At 40.3% G+C, this 18,956-nt stretch overlaps 1 protein-coding gene across 1 annotated transcript in view; it reads right to left on the minus strand.

The window, feature by feature from the left end:
- Positions 1–18,956, minus strand: part of AFF3 (ALF transcription elongation factor 3) — a 286,394-nt gene that overhangs the window by 125,892 nt on the left and 141,546 nt on the right. Inside the window, exons 5-7 of the mRNA XM_074149518.1 lie at positions 11,733–11,819; positions 6,231–6,267; positions 904–955 (exon numbers count right to left, since the gene is read on the minus strand). Of these exons, the coding sequence (XP_074005619.1) occupies positions 904–955; positions 6,231–6,267; positions 11,733–11,819 (176 nt within the window). The remainder of the gene's footprint in view (positions 1–903; positions 956–6,230; positions 6,268–11,732; positions 11,820–18,956) is intronic.

Raw genomic sequence — 18,956 nt, forward strand, 5'->3', positions numbered from 1 at the left:
CTGTGACTACTTTTGGCCATGTAACAAATGGTGACACCTTGCGAGATTTACATGATATAATGCTCTGAATTTAAATAACAGGAATCAGAAAACATAAATTATGGGCAAGATGCACTCTAAAATCCACATGACTGACTGTTACAAGAACTTCCCTCCCTCAAATGGCATTAAAAAGGTGAATCGTTTTACAGAAACTCATAATGCTCCTGCCTGGTAGTTATTAAAGGAATTCACGTATCTAGCTCAGTTTGGGAGACTAATGTTATTTATTTATTTATTTTTAACTTGCAGCACGTCTGTTTCATCGACTGGTTTATGTTGGCAAAACAATTCAGTCTTTTGTATACTAGAGTTAAAAATGGTAAAAGCTTCTATTGTTGCACTACAGTGAAGGTGAACACTGATATATTACAAGTGCCTGTTCCTATCTACTTCTCGACTTCTTTTGTTAATTCAAAAACATCAACAAAATCGTGAGAGACCAGAGATAGCTGTAATTGGATTTCAAGTAATTCAGAGGTGAAGCTGCAGACTGCAGTCTTTTAAAATTACATCAGTACATCAAAGGCATATGTGACATGATGTTTTTTAGCAAGTGTGACAAACTCCGGCAGCATTAAGGTAATGTTGAAGTCAGGTTGTAAAGGCCAGCTTCGCACACCCACAAAAATCATCTCATATCTATTCAGCGTGATACGGAGCCATTTCATTTGCGAAGATCTCTGACATAGTAGCATGCAGAAGTTCTAGGAATAATTAATGTTTAGTCATTATCTAAAAAGCAGTTTTAAGAAAAGAATCAGTGAAAGAGCTTTATCTTAATGAAAACAAATTCTATTTTGCCCAACAAATCTGATAAAAACACAGCTGCCTTTTGCAATCTTAAATGCAAAAGTGACTTACGATGTATGGGTTGCGCTTTTCTCTGGACTCTTTGGCTCTACATCACTTTTCCCTTTAAAAGAGAAGAAGAAAATGACATCAGAAATGGGTTGAAATGGAAACTGCTCAGATGTGACACGTCAACCCTTTATTCATCGCTAACACTGATGACTCTTACCACAAGTGCAGACCATTGCTGAGGCAATCACAGGGCAGCGGGGCACAGCATTTGCAAGTGGGGAGTCAACCCTGATTTGACTTTTCTTGTCACTGCCACATGTACTCTGGAAATGTCAGGCAAGAAGACTCCACAAGAGAAGCTGCTTGAAGGACACAAGCTTTACCGAGGATAGCAGACCTTGAAGCAATGGAAAGGATTTCTCTAGGGCCCTACAGCTCTGCTGTTGAGAGTGTACCCCATCCAACATGCACATCCTCCAAAACCCTGCTCCAGGAACAGTAGTTATTTCATACAAAGCAAAAGAGCACCAGCAGGAGCTAGTAAGGCAGTGATTAGGACACAATTATGCCAATAGATGTTTTGGTTCACTTTCATTTTGACAGATTAAGGGTCCTGTAAGTGGGGGCTGGGGAAGCCCTATTCACTGTGGTGTATGTTTTGGCTTAGGCACTCAACCCCAGGAGAACTCAGCTATCCAAATGCTTGAGAAGTATCAGAGGCCCAAGGAATGCCTCTTCATACTTCCTTACGACTCACATGGGTACTAGCATAGCATGTTGGCTTGTGATGATCCCCTTCTTGGGTCCAAAATCATATATCTGTCCAACACAACTTAGTTACATAGCAGACACCAGGGAAGCAGACTGCTAGCTGATAGGGTGGTACTGCTGCTTCTAAGTCAGGCCAAGTCCTTCTCCCTCCTTTCTCCCACCCCAAATAGTAAGGCTGACGTTGTTTGCTGCAGTTATTGCTCTCTGAGTAACCTGAGAGCTGCGCTTCAGTGTAAGATTTTTGTTTAGCTCTACCATGGATGTACAGGGTATGCCACTCCACTTCTATCACCTTGAATTCTGGATCTAGAAACTGTGCAGCTGCTGCTACTCTTGTGTGTTGCTGGATGCTAATAGCTGTCTACACATGAGTTTATGTTGCTTAGCAGACAAGGAAGCACAGAGGTTGAGTGTGACTGGTTTACTGATAGAGGTGTTTTTCTCCATTAACTTTTAATGAGCTTTGTTAAACCAAAATCCACCTGTGCCTTCTGAAAAAAATGTGAGAAGTGCTCATTTTCGTCAGGCTGTTTCGGTGTTGTCTGATTTTCTGCTCATTGACTTGAGTCGAGTGGGTTTTGGATCAGCCCCCAACCTATTCCATGCACACGAGCACTACATATCATCCATTTGCTGCTGACAAAGTCCTCACCCTCAGTTTTACAGCATTAGGATGCCAGCAATGGCTGTAAGGGGCACCTCTGAAAAACTTGCTGTTGCCTTCAGAAGAAGCAGGGTTTTGCTACCAAGGTCCTTCCACTGCTATACAGAAGCAAGCTGAAGGACTTACTCTAGACAGTGACCTTCTGGAAGCGGATGTCTTGTAGAGGAGGTTCTGGGTATTGCAAACATCTTGCCATGGTGCTTTTAGATCTTGTCCTGTGCTCTGAAAGGGTTTGTGTTCTACCCAACTCAGGTGGCTAAACTTTAGTGAACAGGATGGGGGAAGCTCTGGATAACTTCAAAAACATTGCTGCCCCTCTTTGGACCTCCAGGGAAGCTAAGCACTTACTGTAGGAGGACAGCTAAAGGCACCTAAAATTTAAGCATGAGCGTGGCATCCACACAGGATGGAATACATCAACTCCATAATCTCTAGATCACTTTTTACTTTTAGCAGAGACCTCACAAAGTATATCCAGATGATGAACTTGCTGGCTAGAAAGCTGTTGGTACAGTATACGTTTTTCAGCCTTAGGGTGCCTGGAGTCTTGGAGCTCATCTGCATTATGATAATTTGGAACAAGAAACCAACAGTAACAGTTGGCATATATTCAAAGATTTTCTATTTGTAACTCAGGCATTTTATAAGTGATGAATTATTACCATGAACACTGGTTTGTTTGAGTGTGAGAGAGAATATGGATTCCTGAGTGCTTTGCCAGCAGAGTTCACATCAGTTCTACTTTCAGCAATGTATGTTAATGCAGCAACAAGGGAAACAGCATAAGTACTGTGAGGAGAGAGAAAAGGGAATCTCTGTGATTTAGCCAAACTGGATATTAATGAATTACCCTACAGTAAGCATTTGCAGCTGCTTTTATGCTAATCGTCACTTAACATACTTCTGTGCAGAGGGGGAGGATGAAGCCTGTACAGATGGTAGAAACACATCAGTCCGGCCTATCAGGCTAGAAAATCTGGCCATTAATGCTTTATCAGTTCTTACCAACTTTGTTCTCACTTGACTGAATCATAGAAATTTTAAAAATGTGTATACACTAAGCATAGTTGAATGTCACAGATATGGTACAGATAAGATTTTTGGATAAGCATATGTAAAAGGGAATTACCTGTCAGAACAACTTGGGTTTTTTCACACTCATTCTTGGCCAGACTAAGATTTGTTTTCCATTTTCCATGTAACCTGCCAAATGCATGCAGGTACCATTGTGGGAGGCTGGCATTTGCCAAATTGCTAAATCCTCTAGCTCTGGCTTCTTCTTAAAGGCAAATTTGTGTCATCCTTTGTTTTTCTTACTCTTTTTGGAAATGACAAAGAATATGTTAGCCGCCTTGCTATGGGACTGCTGTTAGCACACTTTATTTCAGGTGCTAAGCACTGTGTATGTCTCCTGAAACGGGTGTGGACATGTGTGTCTGTGTGTTGCTGTGTGTATCCATACACATGCCTCCAAAGACATATGGTGGGAACCACCAGTCCTCAGACCCTCAGCCACAGAGCTGGGAGTTCTTTGCTAGCTTCTACCTTATCTCACACAACTCCCTTCCTAATCTTTTTAGATACAATCAGAGAAGACATGCCCAGATTTCTCCCATTTCAAAATAAATTTCAAATTAACTTTTGTAGGATTTCCCCATTGAATAGTGAGTGGCCAGAGAAGGAGTTCTCTCCTCTGAGTTGGAATTTGGGTGAATCATTCAACCTAACCAGGCCAAGTTTCCCTTTCTGGGTAACAGGCATAAATAAATAATATTTATTGTGACAGAGCAGCATAACTTCAGCCATGACGGGTTTTTCATAGAATCTTAGAATGGTTTAGGTTGGAAGGGACCTTAAAGATCATCTAGTTCCAACCCCCAGACACCTCCCACTAGACCAGGTTGCTCAAAGCCCCATCCAGCCTGGTCTTGAATACTTGCTTTGATTTTCTTGTGGGGGAAGGATGAGAGAAACGCAAAAGTTATCCATGAGAAAGACAATGTTTGCAGCTGGAGTAAAACCATTGCAAGTGACAGGCTCAGAAGCCACTCCAAAACGACATGGTGCAATGGGAAATAACAGTTAATTGGGACTCTGAAGATGTGCATTTGGATAACACAAAGAGTCATTTTCTAGCATTTCTTCACATCCGAATCCTTTTTCTCATGAATTTCCTTTAAGTCTCACATACAGGATTCGTAAGGTCTATGTCTCATTCTGTGTCTTATTCGATGTCTTATTCCAGCACCTCGACAGGAAACTTCACAGATAGAGTTCTCAGAGGTAGTCAAATTCCCTGTGCAACGTTAGGAAAAGTGTCTGGGTGTCCGACAGGGACCCTAACTTTTGCCACTAATGAAGAATATGTTTCTGCATGGGTTCAGCTGTTCTTTGGTTTGGTTGCCATGTACTGCAGTACCAAGTGCAGGTCCAGCCCAGCTGCAAATATATTCTGATTTTGCTGAGCAGGATGAATGAAGAGATAAGAAGAAGCTGGAGGTGCTGTGGTATGGGAGGGCAGATGGGGGAACTGGAAGTAAAGTGAGGTTGGAGACCACTGGAGTAAGGAGCAAAGTTGTGAGGAGGTAGGACTTATTTCCTAATCCACAGGAAAGCAGGTTTCATTAGATCTTCAGAGCAACATATTTTATTCAAGTGTTTGAAAGGAGGAAATACTGAGAATGAAATTATGACCAAAGCTGGCCAAACACTGTGGCCTCTGATGTCATCGCAAAGCCCTGAGCTCAGCTGGTGTGTTTGTCAAGCTCCTGACTCTGCGTGTGTTTGCAGAGCCCTCTCTATTATGGCCCTTTTGTGCTTCCTTCTCTCATTACTGTATTCATTATTTTCTGACAGAACCTCATCCCCTTTGCCTTTTATTATTTCCTTAGTGCTGGTACTCGCAGCAATATCAAACCGATGCCAGCAATTAAGTGACACCACTGCATGTTTCTTCACAACATTGTCTTCCGCATGCCGACCTTTCCCCAGCAAAGAGCCGCACTGTTTTAATAGCCTACATCTCTCAGCCTTGTCTCTCTGGACGTCTTCTCCCTCACGCAGTGGGTGACCAGCCACTGTCAAAGCCCTACCTACTAGCTCAGGGCATTTTTCATCTTCAGTCACAGCCCTGTAATTTGCAAATAGGGCCCTATGCCGCCCGACATGTCAGCAAGCTAGCAAAATAGTTCTTTTGGCTGGGAAGATTTTATGTTGAGAGCAGGATAGAATCATGTATTTTTAATATGCAAGACAACACTAACAACAGTCAGAGGTGTCAGGGGAGAGGATTAATATTTTGTTTCGCAGAACAATTCAATCTTTCCTTTCAATACAGCTGCTAAGTTTTTTACCGTAACTAAATGTAATTAAAGTGCTGCTGATCTGCACCATGATTTGTAAATTGGAGTCCACTGAAAAGCCCCAACCAGGAACAAGACAAGCACATATCACTCCCCTGCCCATGCTGCTAGCCAAAAAGACCCATGGCCATATGGTCTTTGAGACATTATCTGGTGTTAGTTTGGCAGGATTCATGGAGCTTATTACTGTGCAATAGCCACAAAACATACCATTGCCTATGAAAGATAAATTACAACAAGTCTTCCTGCAGAAATTTCTGGCATTCTGGATCTGGACATGCAACTAAGTCAGCTCTTTTCTGGCTTTCTAAAAAAGCCACTCTTGCCCTTTCATTCTTTCTCATCTACATAATGAAATGGCCATAATGAAATGAATCCCTTTTGTTCTTCCCAGTCCACCAAAATGTAGCTGACATTTTGATGGTCACTCTTCAATCCAGTTCTCTGCATTTGGCCACAGCCAAGTACTGCCTGCTGAGGCATTGCTCTGCCCTAGTCTGCTACTGGTTCCTTACTCTATCAGTCACTTCTTTTTCATAGTCATTGTCATCTCCTCCACCAATGCAGCCAGAAAACGAGTTGGTACTTACTTGTATTGCTGTGTCCTGTAGATCCCTGTTGTGACTCCTACAGTAATAAGAGAAAAAAGGTAGTGTGTTATTTTTACAGCAATTTTTAGCTGCAATACTTGCTTGAACATTACCTTAACAACACAAACAGCATAGTTAATTGTTCATTCAGTTTCCAAGTAATTTTCAATTACAAGAATAAATCCAATATTTCTTTGAAAATCCATTAATTCTGAGGCTTGTAAACTTATTTCACAACAACTCTTTAATGGTGCAATTCCTTGTATAGCTATTATGACTCTCCTGCTCATGAGTCATTTATTGATCAGCCAAAACTCGTCTATTATCTTCTACAAGTTTAGATGAGAAGACAGAGGGAAGACCAATATTGTTTCATGGACCATTGGATTCCTGAGGTAGTAGCACAGCTAGTCTTTCCTTTTCATGTGCTGATATTGACAGCACCAGAAAATGGAAATACAGACTTTAGTTCTGGGTCCCCGAGATTACAAGGTCAACCTTGTATCACAACTGCAATATCTGTGAATACGGTGCAATAAATCAGACCATTCTTTCTTCACGTGCAAATGTTTGCATATTTTACTCACCGAATTTATTTGCGCTTATAAAAATATGAAAGAAGCCTATAAATGGAAGGGAAATACAAATATAAACTATAACAAAAATATATTAATTAAGGAAAAAAGAACACTTTTCTATGGATGACAGCAGGGAAGGTAACCTGTATGTAACTCTGCTTCTGAATAACCCAGACATGCACAGGAATACCACCTCATACACATGCTGCAGTTATAACTGCAGTAAAGACTGCTTGGAGAGGCCAGGCATCCCGCAACACACACGGTCATTTTTGGTGAAGAATTGGGCGCTGGACCAGATGCCTGGTCTACAGAGGCTGAGTGATGAGCCAAGTGCACATCTCATCCAGAAAGGAACTGCAAGTCCCCAGAGAGCTCAAGGATGCTCTGACTCGGATGACCTGGTTTTGCTGCTAAGTCACTCCAAAGCATGCCCCAGAGGTTCAGTGCCCCAAGAGTTTCTAGGTATCGCTAAATGGAGGTTGGCTGGACCACAGGCAGTGGGGTCTCAATGGCTTGGCTAGTCAAGGATCTCCAGACTGCATGGCTCTGATCTGTAATTCTTATGCTATAACACGTCTGCAATTCACTGCCATCCCACACACCTGAAATGTGAGACATCAAATTTTTGGGCATGCCCTAAGATCTGTACTGTGTTTCAAGCGATGACAATAATTTCTCAGTAATTTGAAATTGTCTGCTTTTGACAAATTGCCTCAGCTTTTTGCTTCTGATGAAGGGATATTAAAGCCCGTTTTTTTCTGGTGACTGAATACAATCTTAAGTTGGGATTAGCTTGCAGTGGTAATGTAGTGACATGTACACTTGAATCTAAATGGTATTCTAGTAGCCAACTAGGCTGCCAATAAAAGTAGGCTATTAGAGCATCTTCAGTTTCCAGAATAGTGAATTTATGTACCTAGAGAAGTTTGGGGGAATACAATCCTTTTGATGAAAATACCCTTGTGTTTTTAAAAGTGTTTGAAACTACTAAACAAGAATCTCACTCACTCTTTTACATTTTCATCAACCTCAGGAAGAAGGCACCCTCCCCTTTAACTGCCTAGCACAGTATCTTCCCTCTGCCATTGGCTCTGCATAGTCTCAAATTTGACATTAGCAAAACATATAAGCTATAACATTTTCACTTTTTCTCTTAACTGATTCTTTAAAATAAGTGTCTTGATTCTCAACTAATTATTCTTAATAATAAAGGCTAATACAAAAATTTAATAGCGAAATAGAGAATGCTCCCACTCAGGTAGGAAAAAGTATGACTATGTAACTTAAACACTAAAGGTGAAGCCTTCACCTCCGGAGATTATTTTCTAGTGCATTTGTTCCAGCTTGTTAAAATCAACAAGAAAGCAAAGAGTAAATGAATTGAGCACTTAAAGAATAACACCGCTATGATAACTTAGCTTCTGCTGAGAATAATCACCCAATAGCTTTCTGACAAGACACTAGTTCTCCTGGAGTGGATAAATTAATTCTCAAATAAGAAAATGATGGCTGATCCCGTAATATCACGTACACATAACTAGAAATCAAACACCTGATCAAACTTTCAAGACATGAAATCACAGTAAAAATGAAGAGAGCGAGCAAAGCAGGCAGCAGAATTAACAGCATTTTTCTTCCTGCACAAGAGTAGAGAATTAATGCCCAAACATGAAAGCTCATTCGCACAAGCATCAAGTGAGCTCTTATTTACCAAATTTAATTATTCATTTAAAGTTTATTTATTAAGATGTTTTTAATAAAATTACAATCAAATAATGCCTGATCATTTGTATGTAACAAAGTGTGACAGAGATAGGAGAAAGGAAAGCACACACAGTCTGTCACATCACACGCCGATTCAATTATCCTTACGCTTTGAAAAACAAGAAATAAAGACACTGTTGCTGCCCCTTCCTAGTAAATTCAAGAGTTCAAATTATTCCACAGAGAAAGAAAATTCAAAGTTAAGGATGAAATGTAACTTTATGTCCTCTATTACATAAAGGATAGTTCCGTAAATGTGCACTCCCAGCATCGCTGTGCTGGGAAACCTACTGGCCAGCGCTGCACGTGTCAAACCTGACCCGGACTTTCTTCCACTCTTGTGCATCAATGCAGATTTCCCATGTTAATGAGGTCTGATTTCATATACAGGTACAGTAGGTGCACATACATCCACCAAGCACATAGTTATATAGATGGACACATCCATGTGCATAGTTTCAAATACGCAATTCTGTTATATCGGTGGTATGTAAACCTCAGTTATTTAGCTTTTATTACTAGACTGATTTCAAAACAAGTCTAGCTATAGTTGCTGTGGCCTTTGTAACTTAAATAGCCTAATTAATAAATTTCAAGTTTCAAGCTGTCAGATCACTAATTACTTGAGTTGCAGGTTAAAAGCAGAATGGGAACTAATGGCACGTATGGGAACTAATGATGCTGACACTCAGTTTTTATAGACAGAAAAGTAAGCATGATTTGCATCCTTGCAGCAGGGCAGGAGTCCTGCAAGCTTCTCTTTTTCTCATTCCCAAAATGATGAGTATCTTTACACTTGGGAACTGTCTTCTGTTAAAAAGGATTGCAGCCTACTTGCTTCTCTGGCTGGAAGAGTCATTGCAAATGAACTGAACTGATCTCTCAACGCTGCCATAAAGACTGAAAATGAATTCATGTTACCATGCATCGCTTGGAACTAAGAGATGAAGCTGATGCCCTGAATTTAGCCTTCTAGCCTCTTTGCTGGCCTTGGTCACTAGTTAACTGACAGGCCCATTTATCTGAATAATGTGTGGTCCACAACAGTTTGGTGTAGACCTTAGGTTTTAACAAGTTGGGACAGTTACATAGCTTACCTGTACGAAAGCTTCCTAAGAGTTATGGAGACATCCTCTACAAGATCCAACAAAGATTTTACACCACGCTTTGTGAAAACCAATAGCTAGCTTATGAATGTTTAAAAATATGTTTGAAAAATTAGGAAACCGTTCTTTGCATTTTGGGGCTTGTAAAGCAGATGCCTTCTAGAGTTTGTGACTGGTACAGATTCAAATTAAGCCACAGAAGTAGCTTTTAATTATTTTAAACTATTCTAAAATAGAGGTGGTGTCTAAAATTAACATGATCTATGGCCAGTAATACAGGATTTTTCCAGGAATCTAGTGAGTTTTGTTAAGTGGTACTTCCCCATCTCTCACAAAGCACTTTAATTTCTGATCATGCAGACCACTCGGGCCACAATATGGTTGTGATGTTATTATATGTACAGAAGTATGCTCATATCTTATTAGATGAAATCTTGTCCACCCTAAGCTTAAATAAAACAGAAATTCTGCTTCGGTAAGAGAAAAGGAAACCACCCAGAAAAGGCTCTTTAAAAATGAATGGTAGATCTCTGAAACAGCTCTGCAGTTCCAACTATTAGAACACCTCCCAGAGAGATGGATGAACAGGCAGAGAGAAGACGAGAAAGTCAATATCAACCATTATTCACATATCTTTGCCCTATGGTCTGTGGTTCTCCTATTCCTATATTTATCACAATACATTTAGTGGTGAGGAAATGCATCCGTGATGGCCACACAGATATGCTGATTGGTGCAGACCTTGCCCATGCACATCTGCACATGTGCCACACAAGCACATCGCGTGGTGATAATTATGGCAGAAACCACAGAGCTGCAAGCACCACTTCATTTTTGTCATCCATATCTGGGCACTTCACCTGCTTGTAAGCTGCCGATCCATCTATCTCGTACTGGACTTTAACGTAGCAAGCCTCTAGCCGCCTACCATCTTCAATCAGCTGTCTGCCTTCAACGAGCAAATAGAGAGTGAGTAATTTCCTTCTTTTTTTTTCATAACATGCCAGAGATGTTTTGGTTTACACCCCTAGTACTTCAAAATCATGACACTCATCTATGGAAAAGCTGTTTTACTGTAGGCAAATCCTGAAGGTTTCTTGGCTTTGTGGTTATAATTATTCCCTGCACTAAATTTTGCACAACGGACCTAAAAGTTACCAAAGGAGTTTGCTTCAACTGGAGAAAAGCTATAAACAGCATCAATACCATCTTTCAAGCTTGAACACTTCATGAAATATGCTTATGGCATATAAACAGTATATGGTGGTGCAATGTGAAATTTTTATTGGCTCTTGTATAGGATAGCTGATTTCATTCCCTCCTGACTTACCAAATATAAATAATGTGGTTTCCCCAAGCTTGTGCCAATGAGCTGTACCATGCTGCACCACATCCTCCCTGGGATACACACAGAGTAGTGGAGCTGGTTTCAAGGGACCATCAGCAGGATCAGTGGCCTTTGTCCCTTCAGGGACCAAATACTTCCCTAGCAAATACTTCTGCAGCCCCTCTGAGCATCACGGCTGCCTGCCTCTCTAGCAAAGCCGCCCCTGAAGCCAGGTTGGTGGCAGGGGATGTACACCCATTCCACAGCATCCAACTCCAGAGGCCAGTTATTAGGAAAGCCCACCTCAGACCTGACTGGTTTCAACAAAAATCTTGGCTAGTGAAGCCAAATGAAGCAGGAATAATGGATGCAAGTGGGAGCTTCTTGACTTGCAGCAGCTGTACATGCCCTGAGGTATCAGTCTGGAGCCTCAGCAGGTGCCCACAGAAGGCACTGCATCTGGACACCCCACCAGCGACACCTGTGGTTCTGCCTTGTGGTGAGGACCTACACACCAGCATCAGTGCTGCTGGCAGGAGATACACAAACAAGACGATGTAGCCCTGTAGAGGATGTAAGCAGGGAAAAGGCAGGGGGTACTGGCACACACATGAAGCAGGTCACCAGCACAGCATTATCCTCAGCCCAGAGACCTCACGCACTTTGTCAGGGCTCATGTAGGACATATTTTGAGGTGCAGGAGGCATGATGTTGCGTGTCTTACCTTGTTTGGGAAGGAAAACTTGCTTTGTTCTGCCTTTCCTGGTGTGTGAATAGCTGACAGTGGTGGAGGCCATGAATGGGTCATCTCCTAGAAAACAATATTGTACAGCAAACTGTGTTTAGAAAGTCAATGGAATAGGAGACAATGATAATATATCAGTAGCAAGAGTGCCTGGGTAGTGGAATATTTAAGTTACTGCAGCTTCTAGGAAATGCCCCGTTTACATATAATCTAGACAATACATGAGCTACATTGATTTTTATCACAGACTCCTGAGAGCGGTTCTTAAGCACCGTTTCATTTTCCTGAATAGTTAATGCATCTTAAGAGCAAGAAGTTTGATTTCTCTGACAACCTGCAACCACATCTTAATCATGCAATGTATTCTGGCTCATGAGACTAACAGAAGAACTTTTTTTACAAAAAAACCCAGAAATTTCAGCTCATGATCAAGTAAAGGGGTTCACACTATGGACTGATCACAACATAGATTTCATAGTCAAGGTAAGAATGATAAATGCTTAATGCTTGCTCAATGCTTAATTCCTCAAATTGCCTTTATCATTGTAGAGGAGTTGAATAAGTTCCTAACTGGGACGTGTTTGTGCCTTGCAGGACACAGACGTGTGGCAAGCCCTAAACAAGGTGTGCCATAGTCCACCTTTGGCTCTTCCCTGTGTTGTTTTGAAGGACTTTTTCTAATAGCTAAGAGACATACATAGCTTGACCTGACTCGTATGCAGTCATCCTTGACATAGCTTCAGGTAGCAGGTAAACACACCTTTAATACTGTTATTCAAGCCCAAATGAGTTGGTCTCCAAAGCAAGGCTGCTTTTGAGGAGATGTAAATTTAACACTTGAGACAAGAGGTTTGTTAAGAGAGAGGCTTTATATTCCTCTCTAGTGCAGGCTGTTAAAGGATGGACATGTTTTTTGACATGTTCAACACCAACAGCCATAATATTTGGTACACAGTAACTTAACAGAATTAATATGAGAAGTAACGCGGAGCGTGACAACCCTGAAGAGTCGGTCCATAATTTTCTAGAGCTGAGAAGCAAATAACATCCTGCCTAAGCAGGGGGCTTGCTGACACTACGAAGAGTTTGCCTGGCAGATGCTTTGCTGGGTTTTGATACCACTAGCTGACTGTAGAATTGTTTCCCAGTGATATTCCAAGGAGTCGTGCTGTGATCCACAATCAGTCCCAAAATAATACTGGAGTTATATTCCCATGACTCATTCGTTTTTAAAGAGAAAAGAAAACGTTCTTGTCTGAAAAAAGGTGTGGGTGAATCTCTTGCCCATCCTTCGTTAGTGCTGATGGAAGTGCTTCCTGACCCAGCACGGACAGAGCTGGGGCATTTTTTCCATAGCGGAAAATTTCCAGCCGTTCTGCCAGTGAAAGGATCAGCCCTTTCAACATAGTTTATTACTAATAAATGTCACCTTTAAAGCGTTCTTGATAAACAGTTTATTTCCTAATAAAACCTACATTCTTTTATTTCATTTGAGGCTAAAAAGTTACATGATTTATTATACTTCTGTAATCTATGTGCGTGCCTCTAATCAGAGCATCATCTGGTTTGCAGTTTCAGGATCAGAATTGCTTTGCTTTTCAGTTCTTTAAGGCAGATTGTTCATCTTATGACTTCCTTATCTGATAAGTGCCAGCAATAGCAGTATATAGGAATTTTTAATATACAGTAAGTTCTTTAAAATCAGGCAACAAAAAACACAGGCAACCAGATTACTGTTTGCTACAAGTACCTGGGACACATGCTATTGTTTTCAAAAGATTAAGGAATTACATGTTGAGAAATATTCCAACAGTAAAGGTTTATGACAATAAACTGACAAAAAGGAGATTTGCAATGCAGACATTTAATCCTAAGGCTGTGATCTAAAAAGGTGTTGCTTTCTCACCTGCTTTTCTCTGTTTCTCCCTTACAGGACCATTTACTTTCTAGAAAATGGGATGTTGTGTATATAGACTAAAGGTGTTTCCACCGGTAAAACACTGTTCCCAAACAAAGTACTTTTTCCTACAAGTTGAGGTGCTGAGCTCAAAAGTACGCATAGGAATGGACTGTGTGGCCCTTTCTTTTGAAGGGCAATGCTTTATGTTATCTCTGTCAGCTGAAGAATCGGGGCAGTCAGACTGGGAATGTCTGGTGGCTTTGACCTAAACTTATCCTACTTGTGAAATATGCTATTCGGTACTTAAGATTTCCATTTGCCCAAGAAGCAGTTCCTCCAGGTTACACAGTGGCTGACCCCCACTGTCACCTTCAGGGAAACATCTTCTGAGAAGTCTGCTATATGCCATGCAGAAACCAATCTGTTACAGCAGCAGAGCTCTTCCCTCCCACCTTGCCTGCCCGAGTCTGACAATGATACCTTCATCCAGGGAAAGGACCAGAGGGCTGATTAAAAATAAGGGTGACCTTTTTTTTTGACATGTCAAAATCTTTCATTTCTTCTTTTCCCCAAGATTATTTCTCATCCACACTTCAATGAAAAATGGCCTTAATGGTCTTTTTTTTTTTTTTTCAGCTAGCTTCTCTTCTGCTTTTTTACTCTGAGTTGTGGTATATAATAAAGCTTTCTACATAATTTAAATTTGACGTAACCCTTTCTGACACAAAGACTTAGTAAGACTACTGATATTTGCCAGGGTTAATAATTGCCATGATCATGAATACCTGAATGCGAACTTACTAGAATAATATTTTGAGTTGCGATCACATGGTGTATTTATCACTACCCTTTGGAATTCAGACAATTATAAAATGAAACCAAATTAGAAAAAAAAAATCAGAAAACTAATATGAAAAATGCCCCAAACTATAGGTTGTCACCACTGAGGAGTGGTAAGATTTAAACATAGAAAAATATTTTTTTAAAAAGAGAAACATTAAACTATGTTTAATGCACAGCCACCTTCTGGCTGCTAAGAAGAGAATCTCAAAAATCAGGAGAAAGGATTTAGGTGTCCAGCAAGTGTCAACACTTCGCAAGGTCAGGCAGAAACAAATCCAGAATATGCCCCTGTGCGCCAAATCTCGTGATTTTAGACTCTGTCTGAAGATATTTGAGACAGATTAAAAGCATTAGTGTTGACATGTGATTACATCAAGATTATTTTTTTAGCACATGGTGTGAAATGTTTGAAAATGCAAGCCCAAAAGACAACTATCTAACTAAATAGAAAGGACTCAACTTTTATTGTTAAAATAAACTTTTATGCACAGTTTCTCTTTTCTGCTCAGTTAACTTGCCTGTCTTTGAGTTCGGAATTGGCAGTATTGGCATAAAGAACCCACTGGACTGAAAACAATGTTTCAAATGGATTGATGTAAAAATGTAAATGTACTTAAGATCCTCTGCACCTTAAAGTTGGTGTCCGAACATTGATTGACATGAAAGATTTCTGAAATTAGAAAAAGCAGGGATTTTTTTTAGCATAAATTGAACAAAACATGTATGTCCAAAACACCTTGTACCAGAAAATGCTCCAGCCACTACAAGATAATGGTCTTATTTAAAACCAATTTAGATCCTTCTCCAAATTTGATTAAGTTAACCTAAAGTCCTGAACAATGTTAATTAAAGGAAGCACTGAGAAACCATTTGGGGTCCAGAAGTGGGGAAAACAAAGATTTCTGGATCAAAGAACAAAGACCAGACCACACTGCTTAAAAATACATGTGGATAATCACGTGTGTCCAACTCCATGACAGCTTGTTTGAGACGACTGCCTTCCTCCTGCAGGCAGATGCACAAGACCAAGGGATGGCTCTGAGACCCCCTCTTTTTTTTAACGCACATTTCTCCTTGTGAGGGTTGCCTCTATGTTGTTTCAAAGCGACATCTGTGTGGTGGTGGCAGTGGCACGTCTCATTCACACACATATTGTAGCTCTACAACCACACTGGTCTCTGCCTGTAGTAAATCAGTTTTCAGCAGTTATACGTAAATGTCCAGTTTTACAAGCTATAAAAGTCCAAGCCTAGTTAATCTTAGTCAACACGCCAACTGAGCTTTTCTTCTTACTGAAGGGAAAGCCTTCAAATAAAGAAATCTATAGTACTGTGTATCCTTGCTCCAAATTCAGTTTCTGCAGCAACAATTAAGTAACGAGACATTTCTTGTGGATTAATGACTGCTTGGCAGCGTTTTGTTTGGGGCTTTTAACCCTAGCTTGTAGGTAATTTTCCAGGAAAAGTACCATGCAGAGGTAAATAATAGTATTCACTCTAGACTTAAGGCAATGCTATTTATCTAGTGCCATCAGTCTTGCTGTGTGGCACATGATACCAGGAATGTTTGAGCTGATTCAGAAAAATTGTAATTAATAAAAAGTAGGGAGACCAGTACCATCTAGATTTAAAGTCTAGCCACATGTATTATTTTGCTGTTCATTCGCTGCCAAAACCAGAACTTATCATAGGGCCATTAAGAAAATTGACTGTTTAATCCTTCTCTTTGCTTGTGCTCACCTAGCCAATTTTTGATTCATAATATTTTGTCTCTCCACAGATGATGATTTAAGAAATGTTTGTAGCATCTCATAAAGGACCCTGTCAAACACCTTTTGAAAATTATTTTAGCTGGCTCAACTTCATCCACTGCTCTACTGACATGTCGCAGGAATTACAGGAGATTGATGAGTCACCATTTTCCTTTGGAAATAGTCTGCTGGTTACCTCACAGGGACCACAGAGTCTCTCTCTTTATAGTTATCTACACTTAAATGCAGATTTTAGGGAAGCATTAGATATATTTATTCAGCTGGAAGTCAAGGCAACACAAAGCTAACACAGAGCTTTCCAAGACCCTTTAGCAAGTGATCACAGTACACAGTTTGAGAACCTCTAATCCAGTTACTCTCTGTCTTCATAAAATAGATTTTTTTTTTTTAACACAGGAGATTCTCTTTTTAACTGCTGTCATCTGGCAAAGATCCCTTTCAGTTCAGCGAAACTCCACTGCCACTAGCTGACAACATGGCTATGATTTCAGTGTCAAACATCCAAAGCAAAGAGTCTGACACTGAAACTTTTGGAGACTATGTTGAAGCTGACAGCATTTCACTATGATAAGGTTCTCATGATGTGAAAACTAAATTTTCTTTTTTCAAAACTGATTCCTCTAGTATCTGTTACTGCTGCAACTTTTCTAACCCAAATCTCAAATATATATCTCTAAAATAGAAAGATAAAGCTTTTTCCTCTTGTTTCTTTATGATGTCACTTATCCAAACTACTGAACTCCTCTTCTTCTTCCTCATAAGCCCTGTAGTTTTCTTTGAGCGCTTAATAATTTTCCTCTTTCCATTTGAGCAGCTTTTATCTTGTCATTATCCTTTTAGTAACATGTTATTCAAACCCACCACTACCCAACAAAATACCTTGCCCTTTTCCAGCTTCTGTTCTTTCTGGTTTTATTTCCTTTCCATCCACTTATTTGGGCAGGTTTTAATTCATAGTTAATGTTTATGTCACGTATGATGCAAGATGCTTTCTAAACTCCTGAAGTGAGGTAAGTGACAAACGTGGTTTCACCCACCCACTAACTGAAGGACGAAATACGGGAACTACTACGAGCTCCCTGTCATGTAGCTGAAATAGCCGTAAGGACACCATTTACCCTGAGCTGGGTTCAGCACCGAACCTCAGACAGTAGCTCTCCTGTCTCCCCTACTCCTGCTAAAATGATTTCAAGGAGTCATTTTTTCATAGCAATCTGCTGCAAAACACATTCTACCACATTTCCCCTTTGGCTTCAGTCCCAAGACCCTTCAAATACCTCGTTGCTTTCTGTAATATGAATTCCTTTCAATAGACTTCATCAGTATAACATCCAAAGACATATGACAATCCAGGGGAGAGTGCTTGTCAAGGAATTTTTTTTGTTCTACGCAAAGAAATAAAGGTAATTGTGTAGCTTCTGACAGCGTCATTTGTGTGTGCTTGGTTCTTCAGACCTGCGTGGATGGGCAGCAGCTGAAATTGCTTGATAGAAACAGGACTCTGTGTGTGTGTGCGTGTGCGTGTGCATGCACGTGCCTGTGGGCTGGGGAGAAGGAAACGAAAAAAAGAAAGAGAAATTAGGCCCTTGGAAAGGGAGAAGGTCAGAGATTTTGCAGACTGCAGCATTAAAGAATGTGTTCAGCATTAAATCTCCAGATGTTTGGTATCTACAGAACTAAACCATTCCAAATCATGAACATTTGCAACGTGATCTGTGGATCAATTCACTCTACAGCAAATCACAAATGCCAGTGCAATAAGTTTCTGTTTGGAATACATTATCTGTGCTTTAGTGGAACCATCCTGCAAATAACCTGCAACATTCAGTCAAGATTCAGCAATCTAGGACAGATAAATGTAAAAGAATGCTATAGCCACTTAGTTACCAAACTGACTTATTTAGGTCCTTTATTGTATGATTATAATTCTTTAACAAAGAGTCTTGCAAATTTTTATTCATTTTGCAGGGACCAAATGTGCTGATAAGCCCAGAAGAAGCTATAGATATCCAAGAGAAATGTCAGATTCTAAGAGCAAGTGTTAACTAGGGCATAACCCCTACCATGCTCTCTCATATCAGAGTTTAAGATAGAAAGATTTATCTCTGTCAGGAAAAGAAGTATGTGTACCTTTACATAAAGGTAAACCATAGAACAGAATTCAGAGGATTTCCTTAAAAATTTTAAATATTCTTCACTGAAATGAATAAAATGACAAAATGGACAAAATTTCTTCTTCAGTTGCAGTGATGAATATCTGTTCTTAACTAAGAGCTATGTTTTTCGATGAATGCATTGGGCCATATGATATGATAAACTGTCTGAAAACCAGTTTTGCCTGGGCAAGCTGAGATGATGTGGTTAATCAAGGTACAATCTTTATTAGTGCATTAACCTCCTGCACCCAAGGACTGTGGATTCTAATTCCTGAATTGCCATGCAAGACTGATGCAGCTAGTTTTCTGGTCTCAGTTGGCAGCAAGCTAACAGAAGTGGCTAATGAAGATGAATAGCTGCCTCTTGGGAGTGGGGGGAGGAGAAAGAGGAAAGGAAAAGACCTAGGATACTTCAAGGTCCAGATCTCTGCATGATTTCATATAATAATGAAAAAGCGCACATAGTCGACATTTTCAGAGATCGTAACAAGCACGTTAATTCTGCAGGCTGCTAACAAAGCAATGGTAGTGGC

Source organism: Numenius arquata, chromosome 1, assembly GCF_964106895.1.
Source record: "Numenius arquata chromosome 1, bNumArq3.hap1.1, whole genome shotgun sequence".
Classification (NCBI taxonomy): Eukaryota; Metazoa; Chordata; class Aves; order Charadriiformes; family Scolopacidae; genus Numenius; species Numenius arquata.